At 47.4% G+C, this 16870-nt stretch overlaps 1 protein-coding gene across 1 annotated transcript in view; it reads right to left on the reverse strand.

Moving 5' to 3' along the window:
• LOC143775977 (chloride anion exchanger-like) overlaps positions 1 to 16870 on the reverse strand; it is a 111542-nt gene that overhangs the window by 36949 nt on the left and 57723 nt on the right. Inside the window, exon 10 of the mRNA XM_077264803.1 lies at positions 12321 to 12434. Within this exon, the coding sequence (XP_077120918.1) occupies positions 12321 to 12434 (114 nt within the window). The remainder of the gene's footprint in view (positions 1 to 12320; positions 12435 to 16870) is intronic.

The following is a 16870-nucleotide window of genomic DNA, read 5'->3' on the forward strand; positions in this document are numbered from 1 at the left end:
TGTACCCAAATCTGCTCTTCGGTGCAGGGCTACTCACAAAGTTCACCATTTTGAGATGTGCTCTTCATACCAGTTTGCTAAATCTGGAGCTACTGCACGAAGGTGGCAGACAGCCGTGAGCCACAATTCATGAGACCGCGAGCCACATGTGGCTCCCGAGCTACAGGTTGGGGACCTCTGCTATAAGGGATTTGTTCACTAGCTATTTAAGGTGGTTGCGAGTCAGTAATGCAGACCACAAATATTTCAATATTCGGTTCAGCTCATGATTGCTGAATTTGCAATATTTGCCGATTTAACCACGAAATATAGCCGAACATACACACCACAAAAGACGGTGTTTCCCATGCTGTGTGATAGTGTGGGAAACACAGACATATCACTCCTGATCAGCAGTTAAATTATCCCCATCGGTCAGAGAGCTGCGATTCCCATTCTGTCAGATGAGAGCATGAGCACTCAGCTGTGATTGGAGGTATAAAGTTTACCACCAGTCAGTGGTGTCAGCTGATGGGACTGCAGCTCCCATCAGCTGACATCTGCTGCCGCTAATAACAGTGAGAGCAGAAGCGGTGGATGGGAGTATTCATCCGCTGCTCCTGCACTGTAAATAAATAATTGAAAAAAAAAACCTGCATGGGTTCCCCTGTATTTTTGATAACCAGCCAGGCAAAACTTACAGCTGGGGGCTACAACCCTCAGCTGTCAGCTTCAGCAAAGCTGGTAATCAAGAATAGAGGGGTCCCCACACCGTATTTATTAATTATTTAAATAAATAATAATAAAAAAGAGCATGAGTGTCTCCATCATGTTTGACAACCATCCCTGGTAAAGCTCACACCTGGGGGCTGGTATTTTCAGTCTGGAAAGGGACCATGGATATTGGCACCCCGAGCCTAAAAATAGCAGCCCGCAGTCGCCCAGAAAAGGTATATCAATTAGATGTGCCAATTCTGGCGCTTTGCCCAGTTCTTCCCACTTGCCCTGTAGTGGTGGCAAGTGGGGTTCATATTTGTGGGGTTGATGTCACCTTTGTATTGTCAGGTGACATCAAGCCCACGGCTTAGTAATGGAAAGGTGTCTATTAGACACCTCTCCATAACTAATCCTATAGTTACATGGTAAATAAAGACACAGCCAGAATAAAGTCCTTTATTAGAAACAAAACTAAACAAACTTTTCCATTTTATTTAAAAATAGCAAACACAATTATACTCACCTAACACCTATTCCATCGATGTCCTCATTCTCCTGTAGTAAAACTAAAATAAATAAACAACAATATCCTTCACCTGTTGGTCGTTCTATCCCACACCATAATCCATGTCTGGGGGATTAATAGTTTTCAACCGGGACTGTGCCAAGATGCGACCATCCAGGCTGAGAACCACTGGTGAATGAGCTGCTGCGAGCGCAGAGTCTTTGACATCACCGAGATTACCTCCGGTCACTGAGGCTGTGTTCCCAGCAGGGCTGAACTGCCGTGACCTCAGCACCGTGGGAAAAAGTCAGTGATGAGGTCACTGCAGTTCAAGCTTAGTGACTTCACAGCAGATCACCATGAGTCATTGCACTATGATCTCTGAATGGAGTGCATGTGATGTGTGCTCCTTCAGTGAATGATACACTTAAGGTACCTTCACACTGAGCAACTTTACAACGAGAACGACAACGATCCGTGACGTTGCAGTGACGTTGCAGCATCCTGGATAGCGATCTCGTTGTGTTTGGCACGCAGCAGTGATCTGGATCCCGCTGTGATGTCGCTGGTCGGAGCTAGAAGTCCAGACCTTTATTTCGTTGCTGATCACCCGCTGTCATCGCTGGATCGGCGTGTGTGACGCCGATCCAGCGATGTGTTCACTTGTAACCAGGGTAAATATTGGGTTACTAAGCGCAGGGCCGCGCTTAGTAACCCGATATTTACCCTTGTTACCATTGTAAAAGTTAAAAAAAAACCCCACTACATACTCACCTTCTGATGTCTGTCACGTCCCCCGGCATCCACGCGCTGCTGCCGAGACCTTTCCCTGCACTGACTGTCAGAGCCAGCCGTAAAGCAGAGCACAGCGGTGACGTCACCGCTGTTACTGCCGGCGCCGCTGACACATTCAGTGCAGGGAAAGCTCTCTGCAGCAGCGCGTGGACGTCGGGGGACGTGACAGACATCAGAAGGTGAGTATGTAGTGTTTTTTTTTTTTTTACTTTTACAATGGTAACCAGGGTAAATATCGGTTTACTAAGCGCGGCCCTGCACTTAGTAACCCGATGTTTACCCTGGTTACCCGGGTGCTGCAGGGGACTTCGGCATCGTTGAAGACAGTTTCAACGATGCCGAAGTCTTTCCCCTGATCGTTGGTCGCTGGAGAGAGCTGTCTGTGTGACAGCTCCCCAGCGACCACACAACGACTTACCAACGATCACGATCGCTGGTCGTGATCGTTGGTAAGTCGCTTAGTGTAAAGGTACCTTCACACTAAGCGACTTAACACCGATAACGATAGCGATCCGTGACGTTGCAGCGTCCAGGATAGCGATATCATTGTGTTTGACATGCAGCAGCGATCTGGATCCTGCTGTGATATCGCTGGTCGTTGCTGAAAGTCCAGAACTTTATTTGGTCGTCAGATCGGCGTGTATCGTTGTGTTTGACAGCAAAAGCAACGATGCCAGCAATGTTTTACAATGGTAACCAGGGTAAATATCGGGTAACCCGATATTTACCCTGGTTACCATTGTCAAAGTAAAAAAAAAACACTACATACTCACCCTCTGATGTCTGTCACGTCCCCCGGCGTCCGCGCTGCTGCTCAGAGCATCCTGCACTGACTGTGTCAGCGCCGGCCGCACAGCAGTGACGTCACCGCTGCGCTCTGCTTTTATGGCGAGGGACGTGACACCGGAATGTGAGTATGTACTGTTTGGTTTTTTTTACATTTACGATGGTAACCAGGGTAAACATCGGGTTACTAAGCGCGGCCCTGCGCTTAGTAACCCGATGTTTACCCTGGTTACCCGGGGACTTCGGCATCGTTGGTCGCTGGAGAGCGGTCTGTGTGACAGCTCTCCAGCGACCACACAGCGACGAAACAGCGACGCTGCAGCGATCGGCATCGTTGTCGATATCGCTGCAGCGTTGCTTAATGTGAAGGTACCTTAACGGTACCTTAAATCAGCCATTAAAGGGATGTCAGTGAACAATGTTCAGGGATGGAATTAAGCTATTAGTATTCCAGCTTCTCCAGAGAGGAGATTAGCTGAGTAAACACACTGACAGTGTGATTGCTGTCTGCTATGGGAGATCTGTGTGCACCAGGAGCAGTGCTCAACAATGAGCTTTTTTATGGCTGATTAAGGGAATAAATGCAATATCATGATATAAATCTGGATGTTTGCAATTGTAGCGCCCCCACTGCCACAGGGCGGAGGGGTACCCGGTGCTGGGCCTCTAAGTCTCTGCTCTGGGGTTGTTACGGTGGCTAGGCCCGGTCCGTGACCCTTCCGAGGGGCACACAGTAAATGATGTAGATAGTGATGATGGTAGTGGTGGTGCGGTGCAGTAAATAACGAGGACAACAGGTTGCAGTCTCTTTACCTTTTTACTGAAGGTCTCTGGGTCCTCAGTCCAGAATACGGTTCACCAGGCTGCGCAAGTCCGGCCGGTCCAATGGCACCTCCAGAGTTCTCTTTGCAGGTGGAAATCTGTGCCTTCCTGCTAGCGCTATGTGTTGTGGTCCTCCCCTGCTGTGCTTACGGGATAGTACCCCACAACTGTTGTGTCTGTTTCTGATGTTCCCTCACAACTCGTTCGGATGATGTTCTTCTCCTCCGTCCCTCCCTGATGTTCTGGTTAGGACGGCACCCGTATGACGAGTAGGCTCGGAGCTCTTCCGGGACCCTAGAGTCGCCCCTCTCCTAGTGCGCCCCCCATGTCTTCATAGGTGATGTATGTGAGACAGCCCGCCTGAGACTGACTGTCCTGCCGTTGGTTTGAAGTATTGCGTGAAGCTAGATATATAAATACTTCCTCGGCGTTCCGGCCGCCGGTTGTGCGCCTCAGTAGGATGTTGCCTCGGTCTTACAGCACGACTCCTACTGGTATTTCTCCTCTTGCTTCGATCTCGTTTCTCACTCAGCACAATATATCTCGCTTCTAATCCTTTCTTAGGGCACCGCCGCTATGCTGAGCAGGCACAGTCCCGTGACGTTCTTTCTTGTAGCCAGGCCTCTGTCAGTGTCCCAAACCTGACAGGGACCCTACCGAATCTTCCCCCACAACACCCTTTGCCACAAGGTGTTGCCTGGTCCAACCCAGTCAGCTTTTTTCCTAACTTCCTGCCTGACCCCCAGTTTTACCCACAGTGGTGAGGAGTGGCCTAATAAATAGCACCCTTAGCTCCCCCTGGAGGCCCGACTGTGAAATGTATTGGTGTATGTGATACCTGGTCAGATGAACTCCTTCAGTGCCATCAGACGTACCATAGCCCCCCTTAGCGGCGGAGCCACAGTACTGCAACGACCAGGACTCTGGGGCGCTGCACTCCCCCCCGGTTAAATCCAGTACTCCGGGACTGGGAAGAAAACAACAATACAGGTTAGCAAAAAGACATACAATTTTTGTGAGTGCAATAACAATAAGCATATTTAAACAGGGCTTCCCTTTATGGGAGGTGAGGACACTTGAACGTTACAAAACATGGTTAAATATTATAGCAACATGCTATAGATAACTTCCTTTTACCCAACCGGGTATTCTACTTAGTGCAAAATTGTTGAACAATAATTTAACATTGCCTTTAAGGATGTACACTCTAAATCCACTAAAGACCTTCTTATAACACATTATAAGGCAATTAACTTCATACTCCTTCTTTAAATCTGCAGGACCGCCTGTCCTAGATGCTCCAGACCTACTGCCTCTCCTTTCTTTACAGGACCGCCCCTTTCAGCCCGGGCCTACTGTCCCTCCACTACTATACACAGTATAGAACATGTTTTTCTTTCAGTTTGAGGTCACTGAGCCATCTCTATATGGCTCCTAAGAGGACTCACCACTAACCCCTACGGGTTCACTTCCTGTCCTCATCCTTCTATCAACATTATTGAACCTTTCTTACAATTAACTAGTTAGTTACATTTAACTCTTTCATATCAGCAGCATTATTACTTTCTCTTTTTAAGACATTATTGCCACCCAACTGTCTTAAGGCAATACGGTTCATCAGCGCAATACGTGAACATCCCCTTTAAAAGGGGATCAAGTCTCTATGAGGTAGCACATCTTCTCACGCTACCAGTTCGTACTCAGCAAAGGCTCCGGTATGGTATCTTCACAAAGAGTCCTTCTTTAAGTAAAACCAGTAGGGAGCACCTTTGAGAAGGTGCAAACTATTTACAAGCAGTTTGTATCATGCACTGTTCATGATTGCGGCAGTTCTTTTCAACAGGAAACAAAAAAAGTGGAAAAACAAACCAAAGAGCAATAGGGATCCCGGGTCAACAAAGGGATCCCTTTAAGAGTTAACCCTGGATGGGTTTAGCAGCAAAACAGTAGAACAGTAACTATTTACATTAATGAAGCGTTCTTGCTTACTCAGTCTTGTAGTGTAGGGGGTGGTCTTCTTCCAGGCCTCACCCGGCCAACGGGTCGCCTTGGTGGAGCAAGGGCCGATCCTGGCTCCAGCAGCAACAGGATCCCTTGCCGGGATGCCCTCCTTGCTTGTGGGCGAGCGCGACCCAGAGGCACGCGGTGGACCCGGACCTCCTGAGGTTCCGCGGGGACGGGCTCCGGCACCTTCCCTGCAGAAGGCTCGTCCTCCGGCGTTCCGGCAGCAGCCTGAAGGGCGACGCACCGCTGGACGCCCCGAGCTATACAGCCAGCTTCGCCAGCTTCCCTCCTCCAACGGGTGAAGGTCACCGCATCGACAGGCTCCAGATCGGGATCGTACCTTCCCCCGCAGGGCTCCACTTCTTCCCGATCCACACGGACCTGCAGTGGCTCCCCGATCTCCTGTATAACTCCCCTTCCTTTCCGGGAGTTAAAGGATACTATTACACCCCAGTGTGACGGTGGAACCTCCTCAACACTCCTCAGATCGACCTGGGCTGCCGGTTGGGGCCTGTTCCGCCACGCTGGCATCAGGTGCTGCAGGTGCTCCGCCTCCGGCAGGATCCTCAGGCCCTGTGCCTGCAGCTCACACTCCGCCGCGGCCGGGATGAAGGAAGCGGGAGACACCGGGGACAGGCGGACCTCCGTGGGTTGGCCCAGCCGAGCGATTACACAGGCATCGGCTTCCAGGCGGTAGGCTACCTGCCGGGCCTCGGCTGCAGCCACACACTCCTCGGACATTGGCCATGGGGGTTGGCCCATCGGTAGCTCCGCAAGGGTCAGTTCCCGCAACGATGGCGCATCCGGGGCTGTGTCGGGTTCTGCAAACTCATGCTGAGTTGGGGCATTCGCACGCGGTGCTTCCGGCATCGCCATTTTCGCTTCTTCTCTGGTGTCCTCTTCCCGCGGTCTCTTTCGTGGGCGGCCCCGTCTCCATGGTCTCCACCCTCCAAAGAGAATGAGGAGGCGGACCTCGGCTGTTGACGGACACGTCCTCAGGACACAGAAATATTTAGACTGGGCGGCCATTGTCCTTCGCGCTTTTCAGCTTGTCTACGCCCACTCCACGCCCCTCTTCTCTCCTGCGCTCTCCTCAGCGCTGCAATGGCGGTGGATTTTGGCGGTAAATGGCACAGCACAGTCTTTGCAATATAGTACAGTCCAAGCACAGTAAATCACAGTTCCAAGGCACACATGACCTGATTCTTCAGGCTTAAGTAGATCCTGTTCGTGATGCCAAGTTGTAGCGCCCCCACTGCTGCAGGGCCGAGGGGTACCCGGTACCGGGCCTCTAAGTCTCTGCTCTGGGGTTGTCACGGTGGCTAGGCCCGGTCCGTGACCCTGCCGAGGGGCACACAGTAAATGATGTAGATAGTGATGATGGTAGTGGTGGTGCGGTGCAGTAAATAACGAGGACAACAGGTTGCAGTCTCTTTACCTTTTTACTGAAGGTCTCTGGGTCCTCAGTCCAGAATACGGTTCACCAGGCTGCGCAAGTCCGGCCGGTCCAATGGCACCTCCAGAGTTCTCTTTGCAGGTGGAAATCTGTGCCTTCCTGCTAGCGCTATGTGTTGTGGTCCTCCCCTGCTGTGCTTACGGGATAGTACCCCACAACTGTTGTGTCTGTTTCTGATGTTCCCTCACAACTCGTTCGGATGATGTTCTTCTCCTCCGTCCCTCCCTGATGTTCTGGTTAGGACGGCACCCGTATGACGAGTAGGCTCGGAGCTCTTCCGGGACCCTAGAGTCGCCCCTCTCCTAGTGCGCCCCCCATGTCTTCATAGGTGATGTATGTGAGACAGCCCGCCTGAGACTGACTGTCCTGCCGTTGGTTTGAAGTATTGCGTGAAGCTAGATATATAAATACTTCCTCGGCGTTCCGGCCGCCGGTTGTGCGCCTCAGTAGGATGTTGCCTCGGTCTTACAGCACGACTCCTACTGGTATTTCTCCTCTTGCTTCGATCTCGTTTCTCACTCAGCACAATATATCTCGCTTCTAATCCTTTCTTAGGGCACCGCCGCTATGCTGAGCAGGCACGGTCCCGTGACGTTCTTTCTTGTAGCCAGGCCTCTGTCAGGGTCCCAAACCTGACAGGGACCCTACCGAATCTTCCCCCACAACACCCTCTGCCACAAGGTGTTGCCTGGTCCAACCCAGTCAGCTTTTTTCCTAACTTCCTGCCTGACCCCCAGTTTTACCCACAGTGGTGAGGAGTGGCCTAATAAATAGCACCCTTAGCTCCCCCTGGAGGCCCGACTGTGAAATGTATTGGTGTATGTGATACCTGGTCAGATGAACTCCTTCAGTGCCATCAGACGTACCATAGCCCCCCTTAGCGGCGGAGCCACAGTACTGCAACGACCAGGACTCTGGGGCGCTGCACAATCATGATTCAAATAATTTGAATAGGTGTTCATTGAAGGCTCTATAGTGGGCTGCTGTGAGAGAGAGTTCAGTAGCTGACACGTGGCCTGCATTACTGACTCACAACCATCTTAAACAACTAGTGAACTAATCCTTTATTGTAAGAAATGCAGCGTACTTTCCTTTGCATATGGAACACCTGCTAGGGCCGTGGGGTACTCAGAGCTGGGTTGGACGGGTCTTAAAGGGGTGGTCACGGCAGCAGTGACCTGGTCTGTGGCCCTAGGCGTGCAATTAAAAGGGATGAGGGAATGTTTATAGGGGATTGTTCGTGACGCCACCTGTGGTATTCGGCTATAGATGGCCGACACTGCTTAAAGGGACAGCTGGGGCCGATGGTGATGCAGCTAGGATGGTACTGCTCCCCACAGGTGGAGCGGGGCCCCAGGGCTACCAGAACAGTCTATGAGGGGTTGTGGAAGTTGGGGTGCAGGAATGGTTGGAGGACACAGGGACTGTAGTTTCTTTACCTTTAATTGTAGGTACAGTCCGGAGCACAGGTACAGGTGGCATTGGAAATCCGGGCAGCCTGGAAGCAGTTCAGAATCCCCCTAGCCAGTTGGGGTTGGAAGCCTCCCCACTGCACTGTTTTTTAGGTTCTTGATGCCTTAAGCTCTCTTCAAGTCCCTCTCTCAGTCTGTCTTTTAAGTGGAACTCTACCCGCATAGCAGGCAGCTCGAGCCTTTTCCTGATGTCACTCCATCGTGGTGGCTCCAGGCTCTCTAGTTTGCTGCTGTACCTTCAGGAGACAGATGTAGCCAGGAGACCTGCAATCTCCTGTTCTCCAGATTCAGTTGTGGGGTATACAGTTCTCACACAACCACGGACTCCGGTGTCACGTCTGTTGCGCTCAGTCCTGGGGTGAGCTCAATCGCAGCTCCTATCCCCAGTTTCTCCTCACTTGCTTCCTCTTCCTTCACTGTCTTTGACTGACTAACCTCGCCTCCAGACCAGAACTTATCAGGGAAGCTCCCCTGAAATTGGGTTTATAGCTCCCCCTTCTGCTCTGAAGTCAGGAAAGAGTTACCCATTAAGGTGATCCCTTCTTACTTCCAGGCATGGCATTACCCCCTGTGAGGGAGGCATTGCCACTGTGGCATCCGGACTCCTGGGGTGCCACACATACCTTAATGGTTAATCAGCAGGGGAGCTCCTAGGGTGAATAGGGACTCCCCAGGACTGGGTTTAGCACGTTTAGTGTTGGGTGTCTGTTCAGGACTAATAAGTTAAATGTTTATAGGGGTGTATGTCTTACAATATTAGTTAAGGTACAATACAGTCTCCTGATAAGTTGTCTCTTTTGTGAATGACGATACGCGTACAGACCTTTTTTTGTGGGTTAAGGTGGATTGCCATATCACAATATCTTTGTGGTTGAGACTTTGTTTTTTTTTGTTTCCTTGCTTTGTTATTTCTAGTCAGTCTCTGTTCATCAAGAAGGAATTGTATTTTTATTTAATAAAGATTGTGTTTTCATCTGTAATCAGTTATACGTGTATTGGAGGGATAATAGTAATATATTTTGTAGGTGAGTCTCTTTTTTGGGTAGGGTAACAATGTTAAATTGGTGGGGGTGCTAGAGGTCAGACTGATTGCTGATTGGATAGGCCATGATGCTCCAGCAAGCACCACATCCCAGTCATTGTTTGCTAGTCACAGCTCCGTACATTTTGCAATGGCTGTGCTGATATCATACAGGATGGGCCATATATGGGGATAAACCTGGGTGGGCCATGTATATGAATACACCTAAATAAAATGGGAATGGTTGGTGGTATCAACTTCCTGTTTGTGGCACATTAGTATATGGGAGGGGGAAAACTTTTCAAGAAGTTGGTGGTGACCATGGCGGCCATTTTGTAGTTGGTCATTTTGGATGTATCTTTATAAGTGGCCCACCCAGGTGTTTCCATATAAATGGTCCACCCTGTAGTTCTCAGTATGTTAATACCAACCATTTCAAAATATAGGAAGATATAGAAAACTTTTCCTTTGCTGTGCTTTGTCCCCATAACCTCTACCAACATCAGCTGCCTGTTTATGCATAAGGAGCTTAGCAACTGAGCCCTCACCATACTAGGCACATGCCGACTGTGTTACACAGATATCCTCTGTCTGTAACAGGAGCTGTTAACCCTTTAAATGCCACTGTTCATTTCTAACAGCTGCATTTTAGATGTGCTCTCTGAAGAGTATGTGGTTCTATACGCCCACTTTTCTCCCCACTTCCCACCCCCAAAGAATTCAGATGATTCGCCTTAGCGGCTGGGGCCTCATAAAGGCCCTTGTGCCTGCCATTTCATTACTCCTGCTGATACCAATATTTTAGCTACATACAACAGTACTATTGCAGTACAGTATATAGAGCTACTGATAAGATCAAGGTTCAAGTACGCAATACTCCAAATGTGAATAATTTCTATTTTCCCCATTTAAATATCAAGAGGGTAAAAAAGAAAAAGAAAACACATGTGGCATCGCCGCATCTGTATAAATTGAATCTATCAAAATTTAAAATGAATTAAGTTGTAATGTTAAAGACATAAAGAGAAAAAAATCAAAATGTGAAAGTTTTTCAGTAGCACAACTCGACCAAGAAATACAATTACGGTAAGTGATCAAAACTTTGTATATACTCCAAAATGGTACCAATAAAAAGTCAGCTTGCCATGCTAAAAATAAGCTCTCACACAGATGTACTGGAGAAATAAAAACATTGCACATCTCAGAAAATGACGACACAAACTAAAGTTGTTTCTTTACAAATTAGTGACATTTTTGCACGGTTCCAGGTCATTTTATTGCACAGCAAATGCTGCAAAAATTAAACTATTAAAACTATTGCTGAATTGCATTTTTTCACCATTTCACTATGGTGAAAATAAAGCCCTCAAAAGAATGGTTATATCAAGTGAAAAATAAAAAAGTTATGGTTTGGTAAAGGAGTAGGAAAAACGGAAAGTATAAAAACAGAAAATTGCCCAGTCATGAATGGGTTAAACAACTGATCGGTGGGTCGTGCAAGTTACCAGACGTCCACAGATCTGATATGATAGCCTAGCCAAAACACAAAACAAAATGGTTTAATCGAAAGTTAATTCTTCTCGTTACTAGTTAACATGGATCTCTCTATGTTTTGCTCAATGGCCAAAAAATGTATCAGCATATTCTCATGTCATTAAATTGCTTTAGTTTAGTTATATAGCATGAAAATAAGCAAGTTTGCTATTTATGTGTTATTTCTATCTGGTTTCATTTTCCTGCCATGAGAGCTTTAATCTTACATAGAATACACAGTAGCTTGTCACCTAGGAGAACGACCTATAGGCTGGTGTCCCACTTGCAACTGCAATGAGAGAAACTTGCGTGAGTCTCTCACCTCAATACCCGGCACTGCTACCGGCACTCGGGACCGGACTGTGCGGCTGCATTTATTTCTATGCAGCTGAACGTGCAAGTCCCAACCACCGGTGGCAGTACCTGGTATTGAGGCGCGAGTTTCTTGCATTGCAGTTGCAAGTGGGACACCGGCCATAGAGACTGGGTGTGGATGTTACATTGCAGGCTGAGGAATTAATTCATGAAATCCCAGTCAGCTCTCTCCAGTCCATTGATTTCAATATAGCAGTTAGCTGCTCTTATGAGTACTGCATAATCACAATTCACAGCCCTCAGCATCAGCAGTTTCCAGAGCAGTTCTCCTAATCACAGTTCTCACTTTCCTAAGCTCACTCTCCTGAACCATGTGTTTGATCTAATGTCCTGTCATCTCTGTATGCAAATATAGCGATAACAGTGTAGGCATCAGAACAATAACAGTAGCAGAAGGAATCTAACCAGAACTGTCACTCAAAGAAGATTGCCTGCTACCCCTCCAATAATATGGAAGAATCACAGTGCTGAGCTGCTCTAGAGACAATTTGAAAATACCCCTTTGATTTTGTGTTTATATAATTTGTAAGCGGGCAATAAATACGCAGTGTTGATGAGTGGACCTATAGAACATATGGTTTAACAGCTCTACCCATACCTCGAAATTTTGATAGATAAGAAAGAAGTTTCTTCCCAAACCTCCCCAAGTTATTATTGATAAATGAGGCCAACTACTATTTTTCTTTACCTGAGCTGTGTCTCAACCGGGAGATGGGGAAAAGAGGGTATAGAAGGGTGAAGGAAATGTGGAGATGGATGAAGGGAAAGGGGCTCAAGTCCCGGGCACCTTATAAATACAGTTGCTTTTAGATGATATATTTAAGTAATTAGCAAAATAATTTGAGGAATGTTTACCTGAGTTTTCCCTCCTGTGCTTTCTTGGACTGCAGATCTTGACAATGAAGTACTTGCAGCAAAGCCTTTAAAACAGCCACCAAATATGTTGCTTAATCCAAAAGCTACCAGCTCCTGAAAATGTAATATAAATATTAAACAAGTCACATTCATAAAGATGCTGAAAAAAGAGAATGGACAGCACCTCCAAAAATCATACAATGATCTAAAGCCACTAGTAAAAAAAATGTATAACTGAACATGAGGTTCTTAGTTTAACATTCTGATCAGACTGTATGAAGCCCACTGCCACGTCACAGCAACCCTCGTAGTGGGTCCCTACAGCCCTAATGGAGCGGAGCCACGCGCTGATCACCGCCACACTGGCAATGAACAGACAAGGCAGATGGCCCAGTGTCTTCAGACCACGCCGCCCCACCAGCACAAAACCACAGCAACAATGGCCGCCACACAGCACCACCCCAAATGAAAGGAGCAATAAAACTCATCTCCATCAAGCCCTTCAGTGAGAGCAGAAATGGGTTAGACTCCTTACTTTGCAGTCTCCTGCTAATTAAAATCACCTGTGCCAAATGGAAGGAGTACACATACAAACAAAAAAAAGGACATATCACATGCAATATGCTGAAAAACAGAATGGACTGCACCTCCAAAAATCATACACTGATCTAAAGCCGCTAGGCAAAAATATATATAACTGAACATGAGGTTCTTAGTTTAACATTCTGATCGGACTGTATGAAGCCCACTGCCACGTCATGGCAAACCTCGCAGTGGGTCCTACCGCCCTAACGGAGCGGAGCCACGTGCCGACCACCACCACAGCAGCAATGCACAGGCAGGGCAGACGGCCCGGTGTCTTCAGACTGCGCAGCCCCACCAGCACAAAACCACAGCAACAATGGCCGCCACACAGCACCAACCCCAAATGAAAGGAGTCCCCATCGCCCCCACGGAGCAGAGCCACGCGCCGACCACTACAACAGCATTGCCCAAGAAAGAAAGATTTGTTACTGTTTTAACCAGTTAACAAAACACCTCCAAGATTGATTTTTATTTAGAAATTTGTCCCCACCAAGGATAACATTTGCAACATTTTGTATGTTTCATCTGTGTTTGGTGGATTTCCTCCGTTTCCTCCAGTTTCCTACTACACTCCAAAGACATACTGATTGAGAATTTTGATTTTTGACTCTCCACATAACAGTATGATTTTCTAGAGATCCACAGTATTAAGGAATAAAAAATATAGAATGTCCCAATACATTATATCACAACTTCGACCTCTACACCTTCATGCTTTCAAAATTAGTGGATTACAACCATGCTGGATTTGTCTTAGCTCTGAAGCACATTCCATACTGTACTGAACTTTTCATCACAAGCCCATTGAGTACAACAAACAAAAAGAATTGAACTAAGCAATAGGCTCCCGACTTGCACCGACTGTGCAGAAATAACTTCACGATGTACCTCAATCCCTGAAACCTCAGAGTATAACCTTAATTTTCTAAAATAATCCATAAAACACAGAGTTCTTAAAAGTTTATTGATCCAAAATGTTAGGAACAATCTCAGTTTCAACGGTTAGATGGACACTTCTTCAGACCTTGACTATATAATGCAGCAATACAAATCTGTGTCATCTGCATTTGATGTCATTGCTATCCTGACACACTAAACATTTCACACTAAAACACCTGGTTAGTCTACTCCATGAAAAAGCTTAAAAAAAGGAAGCTTGAATGCCAATGACAAATAATACCAGTCCCTGGAGGTCAAACATAAACTGGCATTCCACCTTAGGAACTACTAATGAACCATAAACAAGAAAAAATCCACTTTTCTGCCACAAGAGATAGCAAATGCAAACAACAGGCAAGCACAACTGTTCTGCATAGTAAATACATTTTGCAATCCACACTGCCTAAGACCTACATCATTATGACAACACTCTGAAAAAATTGCCCACTACCTCATGTATAAAGTTTCCGCTAGTCTGTCTGGCGTCCAAACAACATCAAATAATGATATCAATAGCAATATTAAAACTTCTACTCAATAGTTGATATTTTATCTGCTAGGTGAACCAGAGATCACAACAATCTTTCGGTGTCTCTGTGACACGGCCGACATCACTCCTGCTGGAGTGTCCTATGCTTGTTCGGCAATGAAGAATATAGTTACCTGTTCTATGTTCTATGCAATGTAGAAACTTCTCTGATCTTCTGAAAGAAGCAGTCATCAAGCAACTTTTAAAGAACCCAGATGCTATGAATAGCTGCAGACCTCTTTCTAAATTGCCCTTCCTAGAGAATTTAAAGAAAAAGACATTGCTAGAACAGGAAAGAGAGCCAAGCTAACAGTCTCTCCTGGTTGTCTGGGCCGGAACCGTCGGGGCTGTCACCAGTGTTTCAGGGGGAAGAGATTGTTGAAGCAGTTCAGGACACCTGACTGTTGGGGGCTGGTCCGACATAAATAGCAGTTTGAGCGGGAAGAAGGGACATTTGGCGGGGAATGAGCTTGTGAGTAGCGAGACGTTTAGCTCCCTCTCCACAGACCCATGCCCGTTAGCTGTGCCTATACCCTCAGCTAGCCAGACTGCCGACATTTCCTACCCTCAGCCCAGAGAGACTTTCGCACCAGGTAGTGACCAGGATAGAGTATGTACTTTAGCTCCACTCACCACCGCGGAGATACCGCTTAGTCCCATCCTTGTAGTGTCTGCTAAGGACCGGCCAGTGCCTGTGGCTGTGTCCGCTGGACTGTGTGCTTCTATTGCGGCCTTGCCTATTGAACTTTCTGCTTCTTCTTCTGCGCCGCTGACCATCACCTCTACTCCACCTTGTGCACGGATCAGGAGATCACGTGCCGAAGAACCCGGAGGATTCATTGTTGCAAGGAGAAAGTGCATCGCTCATCTGCGGGACCAGATTGGAGACATCTCCCGTCACCTGCAGCGCCGCCGAGGGATCTTCCAGCCACCTTCCTCCAGGGCACAGAGACTGATAAGTTAATCTGTTATGTTGTATTGCATTTGACTTTCCCCCATCTTCCAATCACATCCTTTATCCCCCTGCTTGTACCATTACCGTTCCTATATAAAGAACCTGTTACCCCTTGCTCTGCCTCCTGCGTGTTACTGCATCCTTTGCACCTGCTAGCATCCTACACTGTCCAACCAGATGTCAGACTGTCAGGTGATTGCATCGATGACCCTTTCCTGTCTGGCTTCTGCAATAAAATATAGCACCGAATTAGCAGTTACAAGAGTACTAAAAATCTGCTCATGGCAAGAGACATTGGTGATTCCTAATTCTAATACTAATTCTAATACTCTTGGAGATTTCTGCAGCATTTCATGATATTTTAATACAAAGACTTAATGAATTCTGCAGAACTGATAGCATAGTTCTTCAATGGATCAGTTCCTTCCTAGCTAAAATGTCACAATGAGTATCTGTTTGCTCCTCATTCTCTAGGACAGTGGCGGCGAACCTATGGCATGCGTGCTAGAGGGGGCACGCAGAGCCCTCTCGGTGGGTACGCGTGCCATATCCTCATGACTGGTGCTGCCACCACTCTTCTCAGCCCCCTCACTATATCCCTCATCACTAGCAAAGTGGCCACTCTCCTCTGCACGTGCGCCATCCCATCAGGTTACAGGAGGCAGGAGCCAGCTGCTGTGGCTAAAGCCTGTGCCTACTGCTAAAGGCAAATTAATATTCACTGTACTGGCAGTGAATATCCATTTCTCTTGTAGCGCGCGCAGTTACAGCCACAGCCACTGGCTTCCAGTAGCTGCCCGCTCATTAATGTAATGAATATTCACCTCTCTCCACTCCCCATAGGTGTGGAGAGAGGTGAATATTCATTACCTTAATGAGCGGGGACACGTGATTGCTCAAAAAGCAGATGCTGCTGGCAAAGGAACAAGATGCTGCAGGGGCATGCAGGGAAGGTAAGTAGGATGTTTTTTATGCTTTTCACATGGGAGCAAGGATAGGGATGAGGAACCATGCATACCAGGACAGGGATGAGGAGCCATGAAGACAAGGATTGGGATAAGGAACCATGGATAAAAGGATAGGGATGAGGAGCCATGCATACAAGGATGGGGATAAGGAACCATGCATACAAGGATGGGGATAAGGAGGCTGCATACAAGGATGGGGATAAGGAGCCATGCATACAAGTATAGGGATGAGGAGACATGCAGACACAGATGGGGATGAGGAGCCATCCACACAAGAATGGGGATAAGGAGCCTGCATGCAAGGATGGGAATAAGGAGCCCTGCATACAAGGATAGGGATGAGGAGCCATGCAGATAAGGATGGGGATAATGAGCCATACATACCTGAATAGGGATGAGGGGACAATGCATACCCAGCTAGAGTGAATAAGTTTTCACAGTTTTTTGTGGCAAAATTAGGTGCCTCAGCTTATACTCGGGTCAGCTAATACATGAGCATATATGGTATTTGTTTTTTCTTAATATGAGGGCATTATACTGTATGTAGCACTATGTGGGCACATTACACAGTATG

Source organism: Ranitomeya variabilis, chromosome 5, assembly GCF_051348905.1.
Source record: "Ranitomeya variabilis isolate aRanVar5 chromosome 5, aRanVar5.hap1, whole genome shotgun sequence".
NCBI lineage: Eukaryota > Metazoa > Chordata > Amphibia > Anura > Dendrobatidae > Ranitomeya > Ranitomeya variabilis.